The sequence below is a fragment of the Cnephaeus nilssonii genome (genome assembly GCF_951640355.1).
Source record: "Cnephaeus nilssonii genome assembly, chromosome: 9".
NCBI lineage: Eukaryota > Metazoa > Chordata > Mammalia > Chiroptera > Vespertilionidae > Cnephaeus > Cnephaeus nilssonii.
The window spans coordinates 16,104,031-16,131,089 of record NC_137080.1 but is presented as its reverse complement, the minus strand read 5'-3'; the positions used below and the strand labels follow the sequence as shown (position 1 = coordinate 16,131,089).

At 38.9% G+C, this 27,059-nt stretch overlaps 1 protein-coding gene across 2 annotated transcripts in view; it reads right to left on the bottom strand.

Moving 5' to 3' along the window:
- NKAIN2 (sodium/potassium transporting ATPase interacting 2) overlaps positions 1-27,059 on the bottom strand; it is a gene marked incomplete at its 3' end in the record, with an annotated part of 783,638 nt that overhangs the window by 19,378 nt on the left and 737,201 nt on the right. For both annotated transcript variants that reach the window (XM_079781273.1, XM_079781274.1), the window contains exon 5: positions 5,635-5,695. In XM_079781273.1, coding sequence (XP_079637399.1) covers positions 5,635-5,695 — 61 coding nt within the window. The remainder of the gene's footprint in view (positions 1-5,634; positions 5,696-27,059) is intronic.

Genomic DNA, 27,059 nt, shown 5'->3' with positions numbered 1-27,059 from the left:
TGCACAGGTGGGGTCTGCCCTGATCGGCCTGATCGGGCCAGGCCGGCCAGGGGAAGGAGACGCAGGAGGTTGGCCAGTCGACCCCACCCCCTGGTCAAATTCTCAGTTGAACTCCCAGTCGAGGGGACAATTTGCATATTAGCCTTTTATTATACAGGATAGCCTGGGGTAGTTGTCCCACTCAAATAGGATTCATGTGTCAAGGAGCACCCTCTGGAGCAGGGTCCCAGCTCCATTTCCTGGTGAGGAGCTTCTAATTGGAAGACATATCACCCTGACCCAAACAGGAGGTGCTGACTCAATGCTCCTGCTTGGAGACAGTGAGCATGGAGTCCGGGCAGACGGTGGCACTGTAGCCTGGATCCTCTTACCCACAGGAAGTCAGTGGGCCAGTGAGCCAAGGTAGCCCAACTCTGTGCCACGTAAGTATTTTCAAATATCTGGGAGCCACATGGTGCGCGCGTGTGTGTGTGTGTGTGTGTGTGTGTGTGTGTGTGTGTGTGTGTGTGAATATGGGATGTTATGAGCTGAATTGTGTCTCTTCTCTTCCCCAATTTATATATTGAAGGCCTTACCTCCCATGTTATTGTATTTGGAGATGAGGCCTTTAAAGAGGTAATTAAGGTTGAATGATGCCATAAGCGTGGGGCCCTAATTCAATGGGTCTGGTGATCTTATAAGAAGAAAAAGAGACACCAAGGCCATGTACACACAGAGAAGAAAGCCCATGTGAGGACAAAACAAGAAGTTAGTCATCTGTAAGCCAAGGAAAGAGGCTTTCGAAGAAACCAAATCTGCCAACACCTTGATCTTGGACTTGCAGCCTTGTGAACTGTGTGGAAATACATTTCTGTTGGCTACGCCACCCAGTTTTTGTATTTTACCACTGCAGCCCCAGGTGACGAATATCTGGGGGCCGGAATGTCTCATCTTCCTGGTGGCTGCTATCTCCCGGGAAGCCCAGCAGATGGCAGTGGCGTTCTGTGAGTCTGCACAGCCAGCTGCCTTGCAGGCTGTGGCTCTGGCTTAGCTAATGAAAGGCTAAGAGATGCAAGCTTCAAGGTCCAGGCTTTTTCATAGGAAAAATCAATAACTTTGCATTCAAATGTCCATATAAATATTCATCAAACTGGGCTTTAGAAAAGCAAATGAGATACTGTTTAAAAGGAGAAATAAGGAAAACAAAATTCTCAGGCCTTTGACGTGCCTGCAATCTCACTCCTTCTAGTTCAATGAGGGTTGATTGCTAGTTCATGTGTCTAAGTTTGAGTCTGAACCCTCTCCATCACCCCCAGAGGTCTCTGTCTCTGAGGCTCCCTCGACACACTTGCTGCTGAGGTCTGAGGTGTCAAAACTGAGCCCAAGGCTGGCCAGCCTCATGTTGGCACCAAGAACACTGTCATCTTCCAGTTGCCATACTTGGGCTGTTATCTCACTCAGCACAGTTACAGAACCCAGACTGCTCTCTGTTCCTAACGGGGCTCTGCGGAGTGGAAACTTAACCGACTAGGCAGGCAGGTAGGTAGCACTTCCTCCTGCATGACACTCCTATCAGGATGCTTCATTACAAATCCACAGCAGGCAAGAGCAGACACAGAGACCCCGCCCTTCCCTGATGACTCAGACATTAAACCTGTCCCATTCATCAGGGCTTACTTTCTGTGAGTGCATGCCTGTGTATGTGTGTGTTTGAGTTTCAATAAGCCAGGATGCTTTTAAAGGATCAAAATAATTTCCTCTGTGACATAATTACCAAAAATTAGACCGAAATTTCAAACCTTTACCCTTAAGCATTAGAAGTCATGTGTTCTAGGCAGTGTCTAGAGATGAACACACAAATGACCAAGACTATGACAATACATGAAAATATTAAATGAAAGCACTGTACTCAATACTCATAACTGTCTGGACAGAGAACTAGCCCACAGGAGCATCTCCAGCAGGCTGTTTAGTCCTGTGAAACTCTAAGGCAATTCTGCTTGGATATGAAAATAGGAAAAGTAATTCATATCTTGTCCACTGAGCAAAAAGACTAAAATTATAAAACTTGCCTATGAGAAGTTGGGTTAATAAAGGAAGATAAAGTATTGTGGTCAAAATACATATAAAGACATAAGCACTATTTTAGAGTCTCTGGGAAAATAGTTGATTAGATGCTTGAAAGATAAACCTGATCTTCCAAAACATATTTGGTTTTGGCCAAAACTAGATCTAGGGTGAATTCCCTAAAATGTGTTTTCTGGAATTCTAATTCTCTGGAATATTAAGATTTCTCATGAAAAAGCATTCTGTGTTCAGATGTTTGGGACATTATTATACTTTTAATTTTTGTAAATTGATGTCTTAACATCTACAAAATGACCACTGGCTGATCCCAAGTAAGCCCTAGCTCATCTAAAATACCTGGAGACTTTAGATAGCCCCAAACTATATTCTCTAATAGTCAAGTGAACATGCACTTCACCAGGAGCCACTTTAAAAGTTAGCTAGCTAGTACTAAACCTGCTTAGCCTGTCCTGCCCATTTCTTTAGATGGAAAAAAACACAGTAAAGGCGCTTGCCCACAGTTTGCTCTCTCTCTATGCTTTGTGATCTACCCTGGCGCTTTCTGTGTGGCCCTATGTGGCATGAAGTGTTCTCCCCAGGACATTATCCTATCTAATAAAGAGTAAATATGCTAATTGACCCTCACGCTGTCGCAGAGATGGCAGCGCCCACAACCAATAAGGAGGGAATATGCCAATTTACTGCCCCCCTCAAAGATGGCGGCGCCCACAGCCAATAAGGAGGAGATATGCTAATTGACTGCCCCACCCTCAAAGATGGCGACATCCACAGCCAATAAGGAGGGAATATGCTAATTGACTGCCATGCCCTCAAAGATGGAGGCACCCACAGCCACAAGATGGCGGCGCCCAGTCCCCTCAGCCTTGCTGGGGCACCTGCCTCCAGAGTCCCCCAGTCCCCTCAGCCCCCCAGCTGCCCAGGGCTGGCCCGAAGTGCAGGCAAGCCTCCGATGTCAGCTGCCCAGCCGACCAGGGCCGCCCGAGGCTCAGGTAACCAGGGCCAGCTGAGGCTTGCACTGCTAGCAGTGGCAGCAGCATAAGTGTGATGGGGGCATCGCCTTTCCCTGATTGCTGGGTCACCTCCCGCCCCTGAGGGCTCCCGGACTGTGAGAGGGGGCAGGCCGGGCTGAGCGACCCCCCCCCCCCCCCCCCCCCGTCCAGTGCATGAGTTTTCATGCACCAGGCCTCTAGTGAGTATAATAAAACTGCAAAACTATTTGTGGCTTCTCTCTGTGATCTGTGTTTGGCCTCACTATATGTCATCCAATGTAATATGGCTCAATCATGGATTAAGAAAAATTGAATATACTTCTTTATTACAGCGGTCACAAAGATGTGAGTATGTAAATGTACATTCTAAGTTTCCAGTGTCAAACTTATTTGGCTTTGGGATCTATTTTTGAGCAGTATATCTTATGGAACCAGCATTTCCAGGGTCCCCTCTGGGAGATACTATTCTAGAGAGATACTGATTATCTGTCTAGGCGACTTGGCATGTCAGTATTTTCTGAAGTAAAAAATGCACTGGTGTCATTGTGAAATGAAACCAATCATTATAGCCTAAGGAACTCAACTCTCATATGAAATTTAACCTGTAGACTTCCCTTTCATTAAAGATTTGGCACAAAAACACTGCATGGTAATATCTGAATGCACTTCCATAGTTTGTGGGGTCCATGCATTTAAAAATCCATTAACCTATTACCCTTCCTAACTTGGAATACATCTTTTGTGCACAAGACAAGTACTTATAGATGTCTTCTCTTGCACATTCATTAGGCATCTTCATCTCAACCTGTTCAAATGGAACTCATTTTCACATTCCCATTCTATTTTCCTCAAGTGACATTTCCATGTACCCATTCTCTTATACCAGAAACCCAGGAACCTATCAGTGTCTTCATTGTCCCTTACACAGTACCACAATTAATCACTTGGTTTTAGCATGTCTCCTGTCATATCTATGCTGTCCCTCTACAACATGGTCCAGACCTCATGATCTCGTATCTCAGTCATTGTCATGATGTCTAACTAGTCTCCCTTTCTCTAATCTGTCCCACTGCTTCTTGTCTTTCCTTCACACTGACACCACTGTGATTTTCCTAAAGTACAAATGTGATTATATTATTCTGTTTTTGTAAGCTACCTGCCAATTGATTTGCCATCATGCTATACAAAATAAAGTCCAAATTCCTCACTCTGTCACACCATTTTTCTACTGTCTCATCCATGCTCTCTTTTCTAATCTTCTCTGTATGCCCACCTCTAGCACAAGACACAACCCAATCATATTAACCTGGCTTCTGTGCTCCCAACATGACCAGCTATGAGATGCCTTGGTGCTTTCTCACCTTTTACCTAGAATCACTTTACTCCCACATTGGCTACCCTATTCATCTTTCATCTATTCATCTTCAAGACCAAGCTCAAGAGTGTAAAAGTATCTTTCTCTATAATGAGTATCCTGGTCTCTTTCCTATTTCCCCCCACTATGCACTTTGGAGGGTTTTATACTTATTTGTCCACGATTGCTTCTTCCTACCAGATGGTAAATTTCTAGAGGTAAAAGATTGTGTGCTACCAATCTTACTAGTAAAATCTCCAAAGCCTCACAGAGCACTTGACACACTGAAAAATGTTTTACAAATGCTTTTTTAGCAAAAGGGCCATCATTTCCTTCATACATAAAATAATATAAACTATGCACTGTGTGTTCCTCAAATCATCCCGTAACAGAGCAGTGAATTCTCCACATTTTTCCTCTGTCTCAAAACCCCATCATTATGAATAGTTTTGGAAACCGAAAAGAATGATTCCCAGTTTTGATTTTTCCTGAGTAAATATAGGTGCATGGGCAAGTATCCAGGATAGCACTCAGAGACTCAAAGTCTTTTTCCAATCCCCCTCTTTCAGATCCTTAGGTGGCACGGGCAGAGTAAAGCCTTGCATCTGCTTGGGAGAGCAGTGGACAGTGGAGCCACTCAAGGCTTGCAGGAGGGCACCGCCGTCTCCACTCTGGACCAAGCAATAGGACTCAATGCTGAGACTCAGACACAGAGTTCTAGCCACTTGCATCCAAGAGTAGGAACAAAAAAGAAATATGAAAATTTTCTTTCCTAAAGACAAACTTCTTGAATTAATCCGAAGTTAATTCTTGTGAGAGTTTTAGGAACTATTGTTGACTTTTAAGGCTTGTAGTCCGGGTAAAACTGATTAGTTATCAATACTTAATAAAAGGTTTATAAAAACAGAACAGTCAAGTTAACCAATTTTAAAAACCACTTCCATCTCCAGTTTCCCCTTCCTATTTCCTATCTGAATTGTTATAAGATCTTAACAGTACTTTCCAATAAAAAAGAAATATGTTTTCAAAATGAACCCTTCCCCAGTTGTTTTGATATCCTCTATACTTTTATGAAAACACTTTAGCCCTATGGATTCAAAAGGCTTATCGCTTGTTCTAATGACGTGTTGGGGGATATTGTCTGAGAACGAGCAAGGCTAGGCAGGAGGCAGTAAGGAAGATGCTTTGAACTTGAAAGAAACAGAATAGAGCTTTAGTACTTACAGCTGTCCTCTTCTTCAGTTATACATTTCACAACATAACAGGCGTAGATGAACCCTGCCAGCTGAAACAAAACAAAGGTGCTTTAGACATGAGGCAAAGGCAGCAGGACTGGGGCTCGCTGGGGGAGTGACTTTTCAAAGGCAGGCAGTTTATGACTAGGTCTAGTGTTCCAAGATGGTCCATCAGACGGGATCCTGACTCCAGTGTGGATTCCTGATTCCAGTGATGTCTATCTGCCTGATAAAGAAATATTTTCCTCTGACCTGCAATTAATTATGTGTAAGACTTGCTAATTGCCAGGCAATCTAAAACAAGTTATTGTAGATGCAGGAAAAGGAAAAAAAAATTATGGCCACTCATTAATGCACTAACATTTGCATTTGTGCCAATCAACTTCTAATTGACTTGCATGAGTCACTGACTAGCATAAAAATGTTTTCAAGGAAAAGTAGTAAGGAGATTCCATGATACGTTGCAGGAACACTCTATCAGTAAAAAGACCTCTGATTTAGACCTCGGCCAGGAACCGGGCAGACCAAGTATAATTAGGATGAGGTGGCCACCCGTGGGTAAGGAGTATCCCAATGCACTAAAGCGAGGACTCACACATCACATTGTCCTTTCTGAAGCATACCACAGAAAGGTCCCTACGGGCAGGCAAGTCTTCACTGACTGAAATGGGTCCCTGTCCGGGAGCATGGCAAAGTCCTGTGATATCTATCCCTTAGATTGTATTCCCTCATCTCCGTCTATTTATTTAGTCAACTTATGAGCACTGCTGGAAGGAAGCAAACTAATATCCTTTCTGATAAGTGGAAAAATTATTACCCCAAATGATCCAGTTTAATAATCTTTAAAAGTATGTCCTCAGGACGGTGATGAAGATTATTCACGATGGCATTTCAGAAAAGCGTTGAGTCCTGGCCCCCCAGGACAGCGTTTGGTGTGGGGAAGGGAGGGGACCTTAGGTAAGGCTGCAGCCTCCCACCCGAAGCCGAGGAGCAGGCGGCCCTGGGTGATAAGCCTACTGAAGATCTTGTATTAGCTGGCAGCGATCCTTCTGGAAGATGTGAGCGGAGGAGTTTAAGTCGGACGGGACGCTGATGGTTATGTAATGAGCACAGAACTATCTGGACACAAAGGGGGGTCCAGTTAAAGGAAACTTTAGAAAAATCTCTAATTTGGGTTTGAAGGAGAAAGTACGATGCGACAGTATCAAACTCTCTTCCAAAGAGAACCGGCAGAAGCAGTGACCCTGCTCCGGGAGGAACGGATGGGAGAGAAGACTGCGCAACATATTCTTCAAGGGCTTTCATTTTCAGGTCCCGGATGAGAGGGCATGTGCACCCCCCGCACTGCAACCCCCACGTGCAGTATCTGAACCAGTGCACAGAATAAACAGCTATAAGGATACCACTGATGTTGTATTAGCAGAGTTAGTTTTCTTTTTCTTTTTCTTTTTTTTTATAAATATATTTTATTGATTTTTTACAGAGAGGAAGAGAGAGGGATAGAGAGTTAGAAACATCGATGAGAGAGAAACATCGATCAGCTGCCTCTTGCACACCCCCCACTGGGGATGTGCCCGCAACCAAGATACATGCCCTTGACCGGAATCGAACCTGGGACCCTTGAGTCCGCAGGCCGACGCTCTATCCACTGAGCCAAACCGGTTTCGGCTAGTTTTCTTTTTAAAAATAATCATCAATCAGCATTTTTTCATTGAATTATATGTTGCTATTGGCAATAAAATAGTGATAGTAAGAACTATTTTTTTATATAATAGGATCATCAGGATCATTGCTTTTATGGGACTGATTTTTCAAGTACAGGGTATTATTAAAAACCAGTGTCTCCCATTTGATTTTAGCGAAAATTTTGATTTGACCAAACAAAGTCATATGGTGATTTAAGCATTTTCACGGGTACTGGAAAAATAGATTATACTAATACTTCTTAATCTTTTATCTACCAGGACCCATAAAAACGCTCTAATCATTGAGTGGCCTGGCCCCATGGATACTCTGTCATTGGTACTTGGATACGATTGTAGCTAGGTAAAGAGGCAAAGGTTTGATTAAATGCCCCGGTCATGTCTATAGCTCCTCCCCTTCCTCCACAGGAAGTCCTTACCATCCATGGCTAATTGCTACAGATTTATTAATAATTTATCTCTTCTTTTCAGTTTTAAATACTTGTTATTTGAATTACCTATAAAACAATTTTTTTTTTTTTTTACAAAATCCCAGATTTTCTTTTGATTCTTACTATATCATCACTTTTGGATATAAAAATGTAGGTAAGCAACACTGATAGATTCAGGGCCAAAAAAGTTTAAATTTCCATTAAGCTCCTAGATTATTAACAGCACTACTCTCCCAGAATTCAGGGAAGGCACTGTATTCTGCTTACCAGTGATCTTTTAATTGTATTTGGTTGCATTCTTTAACTATCAAGGGAGCTGCTTTGATAGAAAAGTAAATCCTGCTGCATTTCATTACAAAAGCTTGCTGATTAAGAGAACTTTAGCTTTTAAATTGGTCTCCTCTAAATACAAATGAAAATTTGTTTTTCCCAAATTAATCAAGATTCATAAACCTCTGTTATCTTCTAATTTTCCTATACCATATAAATTTCCAATTAATTTTTACTCCTGCAATGTGATTTATAAAACTCACCTACAGAAGAGGGGTTTCAAATCATTTCTGACAACTCTGTCTCCTATAATGTGCAACTCTGCTAATTTGCTACCTGGGCTGCAAAGATGAACTAAGCCAGGATTTCCAACCTCAGCATCATTGATATTTTGGGTTAAGCAATATTTTGTGAGGTCTCTTGTGCATTATAGATGTTTTGTAATATCCTACCATCAAGACAGATGACATTTGGGACAATAAAAAATGTCAGCAGAAATTGCCATATATCCCTTAAAAGGCAAAATTGCCCCCGGTTAGAGCCACTGTTTTGGATACAATCCCATCCTAAAGGAATTTGCAGTCTTGTAGCAAAGATACACATGTAATTGTAATTTGAAGTATATTGAGATAAGTGTCAGAAGGAAGGAAGAAAACTGAATGTCTACGAAGTGACAAACAAAAAAACTGAATGTCTACTAAGTGATTACTAAAAAAAGTATGATGTTTTTCATGGAATAACAAACCCTTCCTAATGTTATACTGAGCTCCCCTTCTAGCCTCATTTCCCACCACTCCTAGTCTCAAAACTGATGCCAGTGGTAAGCTGTTTGGTGGTTTGCTGAAATACATCAGGTGGTTTTCCTCCTCTGTTCTTTAACTCATTAACCCACTCTACCAACAAAGCATGTGAATGCCCTGTGCCTCCTCCCTCCCCTGCCTGTCCAGCCTTGCACCCTTGAACAATTCTAACTCATCCTTTAAGACTGAATTCAATTGCTGTCTCCCCTAAGAGCTGGCAATTAATTATCAGGGTAAGGTGTAGGTTGGCCCTTTGGAGATAAACCTCAAGAGATGGAAGGACTTTGAGGAGAGGAAAGGAGAAGACATCTTCCAAGCAGATCTCAGAAAAGCTCTGGGAAGGTGATAATTATTATTCAGGGAGGAGCAAATGGCCCAGTGCGGAGAAGTCTGGGCAATGTGAAGAGTAGTGATGGTGCCCAAAGCAAACAGTGGTTTATGTTGCCATAGTAAATCTGAGTACCTGGAGTTAAAATACAATTATTCATTTTGTTCCTTTTTAAAAGGTGGCTAGAATAATAATGAAAGACACTATGCTAGGCAAATATACAATTATTCACTTTGAAAAACTCGAAGTATTCCAGTTGTTTTAACCTTTGGCATTCAAAGCTGAGCTAAGCCTAAATCTGTTTCTTTTTATTCATCTGTTCACCTTGATACATCTAATATGATTTGTACACTTCTAATTCACCTGATAGGTAATTACATATCATCTTGATATCATTACTAGCTGAAAGGATATATTTTCTCTCTATAACTAAATCAGGTTGAAATACTTTTTTTTAAATCTACAAACCAAATTATGATGGTATATCCCAGAAATTCACTTAGAAGCTAATAGATAAGAGGTAATTGAAGTCTATTGGTAAGTATTTTAAAAGATTCAATTGTAGTAATTGGAAGTGTAACAACCTTAGTGTCTAAAATTCTATCATTTGGACTTCTGTTTCCAGGAAGTTGGAATAAATGTACTTTTCTGTAATTTCCCCACTAAATACAACTAAAACCCTTGGGCATTATATACACTGACTGGTCAGATTATTATGATCTCTGAACGCATAATAATCTGGCCACTCGGTGTATAGAGTGCATGAATTAGAGGCCCAGTGCATGAATTTGTGCATGGGTGGGGTCCGACCAGCCTGGCCAGGGAGAGGGGACATGGGTGGTTGGCCGGCCTGCCTGCTGGTTGAATTCCTGGTCGAGGGGACAATTTGCATATTAGCCTTTTAATATATAGGATATACACTGAGTGGCCAGATTATTATGCGTTCAGAGATCATAATAATCTGCCCACTCAGTGTATATAACAAATGTAGGAAGAATCTGAAAGGCAGAAAGAAGGTAGGTTGGCTAGGAATCTTGGAACCCAAGGAGGGACTACCAAAAGTTTATATACTGTATGATTATATTTTTAGAATATTCTTGACATGACAAAATTATAGAAATGAGGAACAGATTTGTGTTCAGGGACTAAGGAAGGTGGTTGATTACAGGGAAGTCAAGGTGGCCGTAAAAAGGCAACCTGAGGGATTCTTGTGGTGATGGAACTGTCTGCACATGACTGCATCAATGTCAGTATCCTAATACTGATGCTGTGCTATAGTTTTGCAAGATGTTTCCATTGGGGGAAACTGGGCAAAGAGTACATAGGATCTCACTCTATTATTCTGCACAATTGCTTCTGATTTATAAGTTTCTCAGATAAAAGTTTAATTTAAAGATTATACATTTCAGTGTACTATTATTTATGTTCAACACTTTCGTATTGTACCTTAAAAATTTTAAATACATTTAAATAAGGTTGATATCCTTGTTTTATTACCTACAAAGACATATTTTAATTCTGAGCCCTTAGACCCAATTGAAGTCCACAATAGTTTCTGATGTTGATACAGTATCTAATCATTATTCAACAATTGGTGCTGGCAAACACTATTTAAAAAAAACTACAATTATCTCATTCTCCAACATATTAGTTCTATAATTCATTGAAATCAAATAATCTATTTTTGTTCTGAATTTATAATTCAGATTCTATAAACCCATCCTTTTTGTAATATGAATTTAAACAGATGGATATTATGCCCTTACTGAATATACTTTTAAGTTGTAGATATCTTATGTGCTCTTTTGCATCTTATTCCATTTATATAATTTGACATTGCTTCAGCAAAGGATTCTGATATGATTATATCAGTGCTACTAATGAAGGTCTTTCATATCAATTTTTAATGGGGCTGATGTATCATCTCTGGTGTCTACCAGGTTATTCTGATCCCATACTATTCCACTGGTTGGACTATTAGGAAGCAAGCTGCATTTTTTTTTTTTTTTTTGCTACGAATAACCCAGGTGCAGGCATCAATCTACAATAACTCTTGGAGGATTACCTTTAGGGCTATTGTGAACGTTCACAGCCTACTGAGTCAGAAAAGCTTTTCAGAGGATCAGAAACATATCTTAATACCAGCCTTTAGGTATTGTGCCGCATCATCAAGCATGACTGTATTAAACATTTTTTAAAAGGTTAAATAAAAGTAGATGCACATGCAAACCTGTATTATCTACTTAATGCTGGGAAATGGACCGAACCAAATGCCAACACTGGCTTCACCAATAATTCCCATTATAAATTGGCCTCTGGAAACTGGTAGTTTTTTTCAGGGCAAACTTACCAAGAAGTTACCCGAGTTCAAAAGAGTCTAATGTTTTAGTAAAGTTGGCAGAGCAGAAGATATTCAGGCAGAGTGAAAGACAACCAATAAAAGTCAATTGTCATCATGGCTAATAGCTCTCTCATAGTTTAAATATCACATTAACTTTAAAAACTGTATTGAGAGAGTCGTTCAGACATTTTATACATATGAAAGTTGGGAGGTGATAAAAGAAATAGCTTATCTAGTTCAACAGAGTCACAAGGTGCCTTCAGTTTTTGAAGTAGGAGCCATAATGGCATTCCTTAATCAAAACTGTTCATTGAAAGTAACTGACATTATGTTATACACCTAAAACGAATACAGTGTTGTATGTCAGTTATATCTCAATTAAAGAAATGGGAAATGTAAAAACCAACCTATCAAAATGCCCTACCATTTTAGGAGTAAAACTAAATTTAAGATTGTATAAAAGTCACATATAATAGGGACTCTCATATATTCATAATGATGCATTTGAGAAAGAAAGTGCAGTTTTAAAATGTTCTGTTAAATGTAAAGAATCAATATTGCTGGGAAGAAATTTTCAACAAAATAAGTACATAATGCCTTTGTCAGCCAATGATACAAATAACATAATTTTGTTCAGAGATAATAGGGAAACTAAAGCAAAATTAATTCTACTAGTAAGACATATGCAAAAGTAAACTGGCACATCTTAGGTATGTCAACATTAATAGACAAGATGAAAAATTTCAGTGTGAAATACACTGAAATATTGGATGGAATGTGCTGTTCCAAAGATGATGGTGGAAATACAGGGCCACATTTTTATGAAGATACTAGAAGAGTTATATTGGAATATAGCAGCAAAAATAACTAATGTTATAAAAAGATGCTAAAACTATATTAACATTTTTTTCTTTTTCAGAGGTGCTCGATTAGAAGGTAAGGAAAATGTAGAATATATACTTCACCTGTGTCTGCAGCACATACTACAACACCATATTTCAAGAAACCATAGTGAGATGACATCACCAGAATATGTATGTGTATATGTATATGAATATGTATATGTATAACATATACATGGAGACTATGCACTGGATCTCTATCTGTTTAATGACCTGAACTCTGGGAAGAGCAATGATGAAGAGATCAGTTTAGAACTGGAGGAACATTTCAATAGGCATGCTTTAGGTGTCTCACCTGAAGCCCTCTTCTCTATGACATTTCAAACTTCTTGAGGAAAACCAACAATGGTCTGAGCATCAAACTTCACAATTACGTGGAGGATGTCTAAGTGAGCAGAGTGGTCCTAGGCTGTCTGAAGAGAATGACTGATTCTAAACAATGGAGGTGAGTAGCCCTGCTTCCGTCTGGGCTTGCCAGTCAAAATGCTGACAGTGCTCTGTGTTGGTGCCACGGATGAAAGGAGACACCTAAACATAGTTGTAACCATACTGAAGAGAGATAAATGACATACGATGAGTAAACTCCTGGCTCATAGCAGGTTCTCAATAAACATTTTGCTGCCGCTGCTGATGACAACTATGACAATGATGATGACAACTATGACAATGATGATGACAACTATGACAGCGATGATGAAGGAGAATCCCCTATACAAACGGATGGTTAACTGCTTCCTGGGAACCTCACTGAAAACCAGGTGACCTATGTGATCACTTCACCTCAGATATTTTAAATATAAAAAAATGAATAAATTATCAGTTTAGAAATAGTCCATTTAGATGTTTTCTATGTAAATAGGCAGTCAAGTTAGCATTTGTCAAAGGACAAAGTGAGTACCTCAACCCATGCTAGATTAATGAGTTTCCTGTATTCTTCCATGTTTAAGTAACTGTGATGAAATATAACAAGCCATTCACTATTCGGGGGATGGTGAATAAGACATTATCTCTGGTCTCTAAGATTCTGTCTTACCCACATCTCTAGGGGAGTTGGGAGTCTTCTAGGATCCCTGTTTGGGCAGCAGACATTTCTTCCAATTTCATCTGAAGATATTAAATAGATTAGAACCCATTAGAGACCTTTCTGGAATTGGCCAATTATCATCTTCTCAACTAAAAGCTAACTTCCAGCTAAGTGTTTCTTGACAGAAATACAGCTAAAAGTCATGTCATAAAAATCTCATCAGGCTAACTACACGTTGACCTCCAACTCTTTGCTGGCTTTATGGATGTTTAGGCTATGCTTGGCAACACAGGCTAGCCTCTCATAGTCCAGAATCTTTGGCCTACGCTGACTGGCTATGTTACTGGTTATAAGAAAAAGTTAATGCTGCCCAACGTTGATGAATATTAAGAAAACATTTATTCTTTTGGCCGATGAGTGCCAGAAGAGGTGATACATGAAAAACTCATCATTATCAAAAATAATTTACTGACTAACATTATATAAAAATGATATCAATAAGAATAGAAAAATAAATAAAAAGGAGACATTACTAACTGTACTAAAAAAGAAAAAACTTACTGTACTGAAAAAGAAAAAAATGAAATAAAAAGGAAACAGTAGCACATACCAGCTAGAGAGAAAAGCTGCTTCAAAATGTTATAGTACACTTAAAATATAGTTAAATAGGAACCTTAGAGCAATTGGTCTCTTTACCAGGGCATCCTTGGGAATAGCTTTATGCTCCATGAAAAGGTATTGTATGTAGCATTCAATGAAGCTTACCTCTGAAGCAGAGTACTAGGTGTAATATGTGGCAGAGGAAGATGAATGGTTGTGAAGGCAGCAACAGAAAAAGAAACCCCAAAGGGAATAAGATATGGATTGGGGATGACACAAATTTGAAGACCAGGTTTTTCCCAAAACAATTTCAAAAGGCACAAAACTGAATCAAAGTGTCACTTAAAAGGCTTGTCAACTCTATCCATGTGTAGCAATAAAATCTAGTTGGATTGAGTAATTTTGTAGTCAGAACTTGGCTATGATTGGTGTTCTTCACAAATCCTTTCTTCTTTTCTATCCAAGCTTCCTTATTTTCAACCTAAATCCCAGATTATCTTCTTCCCACACAACTTACAGCAATATGAGAGTAAAAGACACTGTGTCAACTATCTCATAATGAAATGATTTAATTGATTACTGATAACACAATTATTACCATTTGGGAATATATAAACTAGGAAAATGCAACTGCATTTGTGCTTTACTTTTTTATTTTTCAATGTTTAAATCTCAAAACACCGATTGCCTAACTAACCCTGGCAATGACTGGAAGGTAGAAAAGGAAAAGCTAGTGATTAGTGTTTAATATTCAGGTAATAGCTACCATTGTGCTAGTGCCCACTATATTCTGAGCATATGCTAACATCTTTATAACTATTGTTCTACCTGTTCTTTCCAGAACCAGAGTATTTCTATCATCACCTATTATTTATAAGTGAGATAACGGAGGCTTAGTGAAATTAAGTGTTGTCCCAAGATTAAGAGATAATTAGGAAAGTACTTGAATCTATGTCTACAAACCTAAAATCCTATGCTTTTTTCTCTCCTAACACAGTATTGTTAACTTATCCAACTGGTAAAACTAACTACACTCTAAAATGAAGGGAACATAAGATTGCAAAAATCCGAGTAAATTCAAATTCAGAAAAGAAAATTTCTAAAATGAATTTCACCTAGTTTTCCAAGTTGGAAATTAGGATACAGATGATAGTACTGAGGTTTGGATTAGCACAGCTTGGAAATCAGCAAGAAACATACTGGCTCGGCTACCAGATAAACCACAGAGGAGTTTAATGCCACTCGTGGGAAACCTGGAGTATCTAGGAGAACAGGAGGAGTGTTCCTCCCCCTCATTTAATTACCATTTCAGTTCTCTTTCAGTGGTTCCAACTCATTATGATTTTATAGTCCTCCTCTGATTTGTTTATATACGCTTTTACACACCACAGTGGGTTTCTAATATAAGAAATATATTGGTGAGCCACTAATTACCGTCAGTTTACTGCTGGTGAGCAAGGCGAGCCTCACATGAGGAGGTATGGTTCTAAGGGCAGAAGATGGCTCTTCTTGCTCAGAAGACAAAGCACTGATAGCAAAGCATTCAAGAACATACATGATTTGTCTCAAGCCTACTCTTCTAGCTCCAAGTCTTATGCTCCCCTTTACTTTTTCATATTCAATCGCTGAGCAGTTCCCCCTAACATACAAGCCATATTGTTGGATACCTTCATGCTTTTGAATATGTCATTTCCATATCTAACACACACAGTTTAACACCATACTGTGAGTACCTATATGCAACATGGACTATTTCAAGTCGACTTCTCAGGAACGTATTTCCTAAAAGCTAAGGCACAGGTATGCACTATTTGTGGTGTGCGCATACAGCATCCTATTAAATACCCATAATATTATACCCAACTTAATTCATTTCACTGTGATTCATATTAACTTTTAAGCTGGCCTATAAGCATTCTCAAGACTCCCCAAGAATATTTCCATTATCTCAGAAAGTTCACTCTTGACCCTTTGTCATCACTATTCCTTCCATTCCATCCCCACATTACAATTCTGATTTCAACAACAATACAATAATTTTGCTGGTTCTTGAAATTTATATAAATGGAGTCATATGTTTTGTGTCTGGCTTCTTTCATTGAATATACTATTTCTGAGGTTAATCCAAGGTATTGCATGTAGAATCAGTAATTTATTCTGTTTTATTTTCAACTGGCATTCCATTGTATGAATATCCATTATTTAGTTAACTTTGCTACATAATAAACCACCCCAAAATTTAGGGTTTGAAACAACACCATTCATTTTTTGCTCATTGTTCTGTGGGTTGGCAATTTGGGCTGAGTTCAGATGGACAGTTCTTTTCCTAGACATGGTTGACTTCTCTTGTGCATCTGTGGTTGGCTGTCAATCATCTAGGCAGATTTTCCCCTGGAAATCAGCAAGCCTCATCAATGTGAACAAGCAAGACCTAATTTTTTTTTTTTTGGGGGGGACCTATAGGTAGATTGCTATTATCCAAATTTTATTTTTAATTTTTTGGTATGTTTGTACAATGTCATCATCTTCCCAACATCTCATTATACCCTCAACTTCAGTAAAGTTTGCCATGCATTCTTATATGAGTAGTACTTTGGGGAACTGAAAGAATCAAGATGACAATGTACAAGATGAGATGTAAAGAGACAATAGAGAATTCCACAGAAAGAATGGAATTAAGGGTTTTAAGAAAGGCCCCGAGAATTTCCCAGTAATAGTGTAAAATACATCGTACATGTGATGGGAGATTTTTCTATTTTTTAATCCTAAAGAAGAAATTGATCCCAGTAGATTGAAGGCTTTCACTGGCAGATGAATAAGCAATAATGCCTAACGCCTTGTAGACTATCAAGGATTAATGGTTCCTATTTTCAGCTACTTTCAATCTTGTATCTTTGGTTAACTCATTTAAATAATTATACTTTGAGAATTCATGATTACATAGTGACACAGAAGGTATGTTTCATATTGTTCATAGGTCATTGTGAAGATCAATGAAATTATAACTGTGACTGCACCTTGAGCTCCTGAGAGAAACACCATGTATTGTAATGATTCTCCTTCTCTCTAAAAGTTCATCAGACTCAGACTATTCAGCCATTCCCATGAGATGGAAGGTAGTTTTTAATTTCTTTTTTTTGTCCCCAACATGTACTGAGTGGCTCAAGTGGTTACTGTTTATTTTATTTTTTCCTGTAAGGGTATAGAAGTTGAAAACTGTCAGTTAATTCTGAGATGATTTTATGGAAACATCTTTTAAAATTAAAGTTTAAAAACATGGGGTTCAGAATTGTTTCCTGAACTCCAAATTTTAAAAGTACTTTAAAAATGTTTACATATTATTTTTTTAAATTATTCGTTTAAAGTATTATATCAGTCTCCTTTTTTCCCCATTGACCTCTCCCTGGCCGTCCCCACCCCCCCAGTACATGCCCTCACCCGTCTACTGTCTTTATCCATTGGTTATGCTCATATGCATGCATACAAGTCCTTTGGTTGATCTCTTATCCCCTCACCCTCCACCTTCCCTCATAGGTTGGATGCTTCTATGACTCTGGTTCTATTTTTGTTCATCAGTTTATGTTGTTCATTATACTCCAAAAATGAGTGAGATCATGTGTACATATTCTTTATTAGTACATATTATTCACATATCTGGGCTCTCATTCTTTCTATACTTATGCCAAACTATTTCTATCCAGATTATCTGCTCTTATTTTCTCCTTCTAATTATTATATCATTAAAGTTTTCTCACTATACACTTGTCAAAAATTATCAAGGAGAGTATAACATTGATGACTCCATTAAAGAAATAAGAAGGGAGGAGAAAACGAAAGTGTTTGATAAGGTTTTAAAGATATGGAGAGAGAGAGAGAGAGAGAGAGAGAGAGAGAGAGAGAGAGAGAGAGAGAGACAGAGACTGAAAGATTTAAAAACTTTTCATTTTTCATTATTTTAAAATTGTGATCCAGGTGCTATAAGAACCAAGTTTTCATTCTTTAACTGAGTATACCGGTATTAACCGGTATTAGTATTGACACTGACTTGTAAACACCCCCCCCCCCTAATTCCTGGGAAATATGTTCTCCATTTTGATATATATATATTTACATTTGAAAAGATACAAAGGAGCATGTTTTTCATAGCCTAGCATCAGAACTCACAGGGAGAGAAGGCCATCTGTTTTTTTTTCTTTTCTTTAAAGATGCTATCTCCCAGAAAAGTGAGGCTTGATGACAATCTAACTCCTCAATTTACCTTAATGACTTCAAAACTGTTGAAACCTCATTACCGAATGTCATTGGTGAGCGCCTGTGTGCATTTGTGTGTGTAAGTGTGTGTGTGTGTGTGTGTGTGTGTGTGTGTGTGTGATTATGGAGTATAAGGTAGCAAGAAATAGTAAGAGATGACATTCTGTGATTTTCATGGTCTTTTATGGAAGTTGACTGACTTCTAAAGTTAGCTCCGGTCTGTTTCTGCACATCAATCCTCTAAAATTAAGACAATTTAAGAGACTTTTTTTCTATGCCTAACTTCCTCCTCAGCTTCAAGAGTCCCCATGTAGAATTTGTTTGTGACTGAGTGCGATTCCTTCTAAACCCCTTTCTTCTGATTCCCAACTATTTGAAACTTCACTGTCGGTATCACATGCCATATTCAAACTGCACAGACTCCTGAATAGCAGGGAGACTTTGCTGTTCCTCATCTCCCATGAACATGTTCCATCAGAGAGTGTTAGTGAACAATAATTTACATTTCTACGTACTCACTCTGTTCCAGGCACTGTTCATACACAGATTCTTTTATTCCTCACAGTCACTCTATGAGGTTGGTATAATAATTATACCCTCTTTATAGGTGAGGAATTTAGAGCGTAGACAAGTTCAATGACTTACCTGAAGTCGCCTGCTGGGAAATAACCCAGAATGGCTGGCTCCAGAATCCATGCTCTCAACCACTACACTGTGCTCTCAACACAGGTTTGAGTCTTCATTTCTCTCACCTGGATTGCTGCATAGTCCCCTCACTCACTCCCCACTCCCAACCATTCCCCTCCACCCACAATCCACCTGCTTTCTCCTTGGGACTATGGCTCTTTAGAATATTTACCTCATGAACGAAAAGTTCTGTATTGAAATGCAGCTGTTTAGGAAAGTAAACATAAAGAAATACCAAAAAGCATACCTTTCCTTCTGGGCTTTAACATTATTTACGTGTTAAAAATATAAATTATAGAGAATAACTTATATTTAAATCTTTAGGCAATTAAAAAATCTGACCACATGATGCTATATTTCTTTGATTACATTTCATTTTGCAGAGGTAAAAATTTCAGGGTCACTTCAACTATTTCTATTTATCAGTGACAATTAATAGAATACTTCAGTCTTTAACCTAAATTGTATATCTACAAGGAAGATAAAATATAGATACCCAGCTGTAGGAAAAAAGGAACTTTTAATTTTCTTAAGGGCAAAGTAAGTGAGGAAAAGGTCACTTGGCCCACAAATACATGAATAATTGTCATTATAAAGTGCCTATAATTTGAAGCTTGGTAATCTAGCTATTGTTGGAGAAATAAAAAAAAATACCTCTTAGAAAATACAGTATAGTAGAAAGGTGTACTAAAAATATAAATAGCTTGGGCTATATTAAAATAGAAGGGCAGAGGAACACAAGGCTATCATAGAAATAAAATGTATAGTCCCACCTTCAGGAGCTTACACAATTTGGGAGGCAAGGGAAACACACACACACACACACACACACACACACACACACACACACACACACACCCCACATACTACTTGAAGCAGATGGAATAAAGAACTAGAATGGCTGTCCTTTTTCACTAACTTTTTGTGGTTCCCATTCCTTTTCCCAAGGTCAGGAGGCCTACTGAGTGATTGGAGAGCAGATGAGCAAGAGAGGTGAAACGATCCACCTTCTATTCTCAGTTCTTCTAGCCTAGAATTTCTCTTTTAAACTCAATAATTTCAGTTTCAAGTATAATGCCTTCAGTAAACATCGAGTGTAGGGCATAGTAAACCCAAGGGCTCTGGCATTATCAGAGGAAATCGAACGCTGTTCTATTGGGCAGAAACGTCAAGTCCATCGTTAGGTAAAAATATCTGTGGAGACTTAATGAATGACCAAGGCAAATTAGGTTTAATCATTTCTCACAGGATGAACAGAGTGTGAACAGATATCTCTGCATATTGTTTCAGCACAAAAATCCCCCCAAACCAAACTGCAACTCGACTTAGAAGGATGAGGGCTGGTTTCACTTTCCACCAGAGATGCCAGCCTCAGTCAAAGGGGGCAGAGGATTGAGGCTGGCACAAGTGGGGCACTTTCATATTACTCAGTCCTCCCAGGCGGGACCACTGCAAATTTCCGGTTTGGTCCCTGGGCCCTGACTTTTGGGATGCTACTGGTCCTTCAGCAGCTTGACCTCACTAAGAGAACAGAACTGTTCAAGATAGTAAAAGAAAAAAAAATCTTTGTTTCAATTAAATCAGTGTCAAGAGGGTTCAGAAGCTGCCCAGCGCAATAACCCTGACTAATACAGTTTGGTTCCTTGCAGCTTATCATAGCTAAGATGGCAGGTCGCTGCTCAAGTTGAATGAGAGATTGAAGCTACGGGCATTTTCTCACCTCAGAGATAATGTTCTCTTCATGTTCACATGGAATTACATGTTTTCATGACAGATTGCAAGTTTTGCATGTATCCAGCTATATTCTATTCAAAGAGCTTTTGTGTGTGTGTGTGTGGGGGGGATAAAATGGGATTAAACAAACATAAACAATGTTATGTTTTCTGGGTGGTCAAAGTTTCTTAAATAGTTTAGAACTTGTATGCATTGTTTGGGGATGACTTCCATTTATAATGTAGGTTTTTTTTTAAAAAAGTGTGTCCTGTATCACCTTCTTAGGTAAAACCACTAACCCAACGGCTGAAAATAGAAATTCCTCTCAGGAGATTAAAGGCTATCTTCATCCCAACAAACTGTAAAAGAAGATGCAGAATGACCTGCATGTATTAGTCTCCCGGGAAACGGGCAGGCGCAGAACTCACTTCTGAGTTCCATCTTTGCCCGTCTCAAAAATTGTCTGAATACTTGCTCTTGCCTTTACCACTCTACCTACCAAGTACCTAATATTCCAAAGTACTGTAGGATTTGCCTTGAGAGTCTATCTAGAATCTGACCACTTTTAACCACTGCTGTCTCCCAGGTCCGAGTTTTCATTTCTCTCACCTGGATTGCTGCAAACCCTCCTAACTCATCTCCCCACTTCCCATCATTCCCCTCCATCCATAATCAACCTGCAACACAGCGGCCAGAGTGATCATTTAAGAATGCTGGATAAGTCAGATAATCTACCATTTTGTTCAAAACCCTCTTGGCTCTCCCGTTAAGGTTTTCAGAGTAAACGCCAAAGTTATAACAATGGCCCTCGAAAGAGACCTAATCTTGCTGACCTGACCCCTTCCTCTTTTTCCTTTGCTCACTCTTTTCTAACCACCATGAAGATTTCTTGCTATAAGTTGAACAGGCCCATGGCAGCCTTTAGGCATTGGATATGCTCTCTGTAGCTCTTTTAGGTTTTGGTCAAATGCCTAAACCTTCTCAATGAGGTTTATCTGCACTGCCCTTTTTTAAAGTGCACCTTCCTTGGCACGCAATGCCTTGAATTCTGCTCTATTATTTTTTCATAGTAATTTCATCTGATTCATGTACAAGTCCTTTTAATTCTATTTCTAAAGTTAATTGTGTGGTTGATATGGGTTATTTTGGCACAAATAATTTGGATAGAAATTGCTAATTCTGGTCCTCTTTGGGGAAATGGAATAAAAGTTGTAATTTGGTCATGACATCCTACTTAGAGAAAAACTTCAAATTTCTTTCATGTTCAAACTTACCTCCATCTCTACCCATCCTGAAGGCCTATGATTCTATTTCCAAGGTCTTCATCCTCTGATCGTAGTTGATCCTTTCACTATGATTTAGATGCTGCACCATTCTGCTTCCTTTCCTCATAAACTACCTTAACAACATCTACCTGGATCCTTAAATGTTCCCACTCTACTGTCCTTTTCCCCTCAGGAGCAGAACACTGAAATATAAAAAGCTCTCCATTAATCTCTCTCTCTCTCTCTCTCTCTCTCTCTCTCTCTCTCTCTCTCTCTCTCTGCTCTTCTCTGCTCTTCTCTTCCTCTCCCCACTAACATTTTGCATCCAGGCTTTTTGAAGGACTATTTTATACTGCTCTTCATATGTCTTTCATTCCACAATCAAGTTTCCACTTTCTCCTCCATATTAAAACTGTTCTCACTAAGATGAGATCCTATGACTCTCAGGATGCTAACTCCATGGACTATATTCAGACTTTACTTTACTTAACTTGGCTTCAGTTCCAACACAATTGAAAACCCCACAGCATCTTGAAATTCTCACATCCCTTAGCCTAGTGACAATAGTACTTCTGGCTTTTCTCTTACTTATTGATACATTTCAGACTTTTGTTTGTTTATTTCGTTATCCTCACCTGAGGATAGTTTTACCATTGTTTTTCAGAGAGAGTGGAAGGGAGGGGGGGGGGGGAGAGAGAGAGAGAGAGAGAGAGAGAGAGAGAGAGAGAGAGAGAGAGAGAGAGAGAGAGAGATGAGAGATGAGAGAGACACATTGATTGGTTGCCTCCTGCAACCGGATATGTGCCCTTGACCAGGAACCAAACCTGAGACCCTTAGGTGTACAGGCTGACACTTCAACTATGGAGCCACACCAGCCAGTGCCATTTCAGACTTCTTTCTGGGTCTTTTTCTTTTAACAGAACATTAAGTAATTGCAATGTCAAAGTTGTCTCCTGGGCTCTCTTCACTTCTCACTTCACTTACGTCTGTATTCATTCTCACATCTTGCACTGTGTATGGACTTAGCATCCTGAAGACCGTTGGATGTAATTTTAATAAGAACAGTGTTATACAGGGAAGAAGATGGCAACCTCATTGCTCTGGATTGTGGACTGGAAGTCATATGAAGAGCAAGTACAGACGAATCCTTCAAAAACCTGGTTGCAAATGAGAAAAAGACTCCAAAATTCACATCCGCAGCCCAGGTGTCCTTCCAGCACTACAGCTGCCCGTGGGCATCATCACTTGAATGAGCTGTGGTATCTCAAATGTACTCTGCTCAGCACTGAGTGCACTTCGTCCTCACCTCTGGCCCTCCTCTCCTGCTCCCTGTGCCAGTGAATAGCACTGTTATCCATTCCGTTGCATTCCCCAAATCCCAGAGGCTATCATTGACGCCTGGATCCTTGCCTCCAACCTACTGAATCCTGAGTTTCTACTTACGAAGGGTCTATAAACTCGGTTTTCCCTTGTCTAAACATATTGCCACTGCTTATGTCTGGGACCTTACTATTTCTTGCAGAGTTTACTGTAATAGGTTGCCAATTTATTTTCCACAGAGCTGCCAGAGTGATCTTTCTAAAAATGCAATTCTATCATGTCAGTCTTCTTTAAAAAAATCCTTCCCATTCCTTCAGAACAAAATTCAAACTCACTTGGTGTGTGTGGTATTTCAAGATTTGCCTCCTGCCTGTCACACCAACTTTATTTCCATTGCCCTATATGTTCTAGCCACAGGGAACTCCTTGCAGTGGTTCATAAATGCCAGTCTCTCTAACAGGTCCCCCAACATCTAACAGCCTTTGCCCCCACTGTTCTTTCTGCTTGAAAGGGAGCTATGGCATTCACCTCGAGAACTCTTTCTGTTTCTTTTAAACTTATCTTAGATGTCACCTCCTCATTCTTTGTTTAAGAGCCTTACTCTGAGGAAAACCCTACTTATTAAAATTGAATTTAAATTTCATTAAGTTCAAAGTTAAGCTATGCTCACTTATAAAAAACTAGAAAGAAAAACAGAGAAATTACTCAGAGTTCTGCCACTTAATCTCTGTTAACATACTCTTTCTATCCAACATCTATATATCTAGTAAAATGTATCTACAGAATACACATAAACCCACAATTTTTCAACAATGTTAAATACCATCTTATTATATATTCTGTTTGAAATCCACTCTTTTCCCTCAGCAAAACATCATAAAATCTTCCAATGGTAATAAACAGAAATCTCAGTCATTTTTTTAAATGGTTATATATATCCCATCATAGATGCAGTATGCCACTCAAACCCCTATTATTTTCAGGTAGCTTCAATTTTTTTTCTATTAAAGACATTCTTTAGAACAAACATGTTGGTTAAGTTATGAAATTATTTCTTTAGGATATACTCAGAATGGAATTGTTGGCATGGACACTTCAATAATTTTACTCGTTTTGTAAAATGTTGTTTAATCCTTCTAAAAACAATTTTAAACTATTTTAAACATAACTTAAAACAGATAAAACACATCATAATACTTTTCTGAAAGGTCTCATGGTGAGAAAAACTTGTTTTAGACAACACCCATTTTTCTTTTAGATCTTGATTAAATTAGGAGCCAGAGCTGTTGGACTGGCCAAGATGTTCATGGAGTAAGACCCTTCAGGGGAGCCACAGGGGCTTCTGGGAAGTTTTAAAAAACAGAAACTTAGAATAAGCAGTGGCTGTTAACTGATGGCGAGATGAGCCATTTCTAGATTTCCTCTTGTTCTCTCTTTTTCACAACTTAATAGTGCTTCTGAAGTAGAAAAAGGAAGATAAACTGGGACTAATTCTTTAGTATTATTTTAATAATAGGGATAATATAGTGTATGCCTGTAAAAACAGCCTTAATGAGGGTATCAGAGAAAGAAGCAGGAGACAAGTGAGAATCACTGAGCTAATAAGAGAGTACCAATCAGTCGTCCGGGTGGCTAGTAGTCTTATAAATAACCTCTGATGGCCTTAAAACAGATAATAAGAGGTAAAATAATGACTCAGAGAACAGTTAACAAGAGACAGCAGACTGTAGAAGATAAAGAAAAAAGGGGACAAATAAAAAGAAGCAAGGAATGACAATGTGTAAATTACATAACAAAATTTTGCAATAGATAACAGATAGAAGTAGTTAAAATAAAAGATATTGTTACTGAAAAATGAAAACAAACCCCTTAATACTTCTCTCTAGGAGGTCCAATTCTGTAGGGAAATGGGATGGGATTTTAAGGTGTTTATCAGAACACTGTTCATGGATACACAGCTAGAATTTTGCTAAGAGGTTAGTGAATTTTTATCACCTCCTTTCTCAGAAAGACTAAAATGAGTTTGAGGGTGTGAATGGAGACTGATAGGCAGGAACAGGACATTCCCAAGGGGAAGACTCTCTGGCAAGAGAGAAGCGGATCCCAGCAGGAGAGGGGCTGGACTTGTCCCCGGGTACAGGTGATAACCAACATCATATTGCAAGATTCGGTTAGGCATTTTTAACTTTAAAAATGTGGTGCTTTCATTTATTTAAAATAACATGTTTAGTTTGTTAGTGTTTTCCTCTTCTGCTGTTAAAACAAATATGTCCTCTATTTTCTCTAACTGCTATTGAATGTGACTGTTCTCATTTGAGGCAGCTATTGAAGTGCTGACAGAATCGTCTCTAGAGAGGGCTGCTACCTGCCTTCAACCAAGTTGAAGATCATAAAGGAAAGGAGTTAACTCCTGAATTTCCAGAAGGGGTGGTATAAAACTATGCACATCGTTCTTTCTTCTTCCCCTCTCTTCCACCTAAAACAAGAGGGTCAATATAGAGTGTGTTCCAGGGACCTAAAATGGTCTCTCCAACTATGACTCTTCAGGTGGGATTTAGGATTAACGGTTTTGCTTTATAAAATCAAATAGGTCTTGAGGTTGCCAGGTAAACCCATCAATCACTTATAATTAATCTAGCCATCTCAACGGTCCAGAATCTATTTCTGTTCCTTTACTGTTTAATGTGTCTGAATTAGAACAGTTAAGTAAGTAGGATCAGTATTTGAAAACAATCTTTCTCATGGAGAGATGGAGAAAATTCTAAGTCCTTTTATAATTTTTTCAAGTTAATCTAGCCGGTATTTCCACACAATACATGATTGCCAGTAACCAGACATTTAAAAAATGACCATTCCTGCCTCTCTGAATTCTTTATTAATAGGAGGAACTATAGAGGCCGAGGGTGCGGTTTGAAGGGACAAAACCACATACAGAAAGTGTAGCCTCTGCTCTGGACAGAATTTTTTCTTTCTAGTGTTCATCATTTTAAACATTTTCCCCCTGCTTTCTCTTTGGGGAATGCTACAGAATTGTTTAATCATCTGGCTTCGGTATCTGACTGCCTAGGGCTTCTATAGCCTTTCTTATCATGATGTCTCACCATGTGTCACCCTTCCCAGACAGCTATAGGATCAGGATAAGAAAAATTATTTCTTCATGCTGTAGATCTAACAAAACCACAGGCCACGCACAGCCCACCAAATGAATGCCTAACATTTAAAATCGACCTGAATTAAATGAAGCAGTTGATTATAACTGCTAGACACTCAATTTAGAAACTATGGCTTACAGAAAGAAACAACATATGACTATAGATTGTTCGATTTGCATGAGAGGAAAAATGTGATGATATGAACAAAATGAAATATTTTCTGAGGGGTGAGAGAATTCTAACAATTGCGGTGACCCAAGACATCTTTGTAAATGTGATACTATAAAATGGGTATTTAAATGGCATTGACCTTAATATTTCTTCTCTGGAAACAAGCACAATCCAGTAAGAGACAAGGTTTAAACTTTTATTTCATATACCATGCTCATTATTAAAATACTGCGAATAAGGCTGAGAAAAAAATCGAATAGAAAGGTGTGTTTTTTCCCTCTAGGTGGGAAAAATTTGCAGCATGGGTAATTAGACAATTCCTCTATCTAGAAAATGCTTGAGATGTATTTGGTGATTGCCATCTGTTTACAGTTACTTAAAAGCCTTGTGTATGAAGATTTCGATGTTGCTTTTTTAGTGTAAGAAGCGCTGTTGGGTCAGGACAGCCTGATTTGT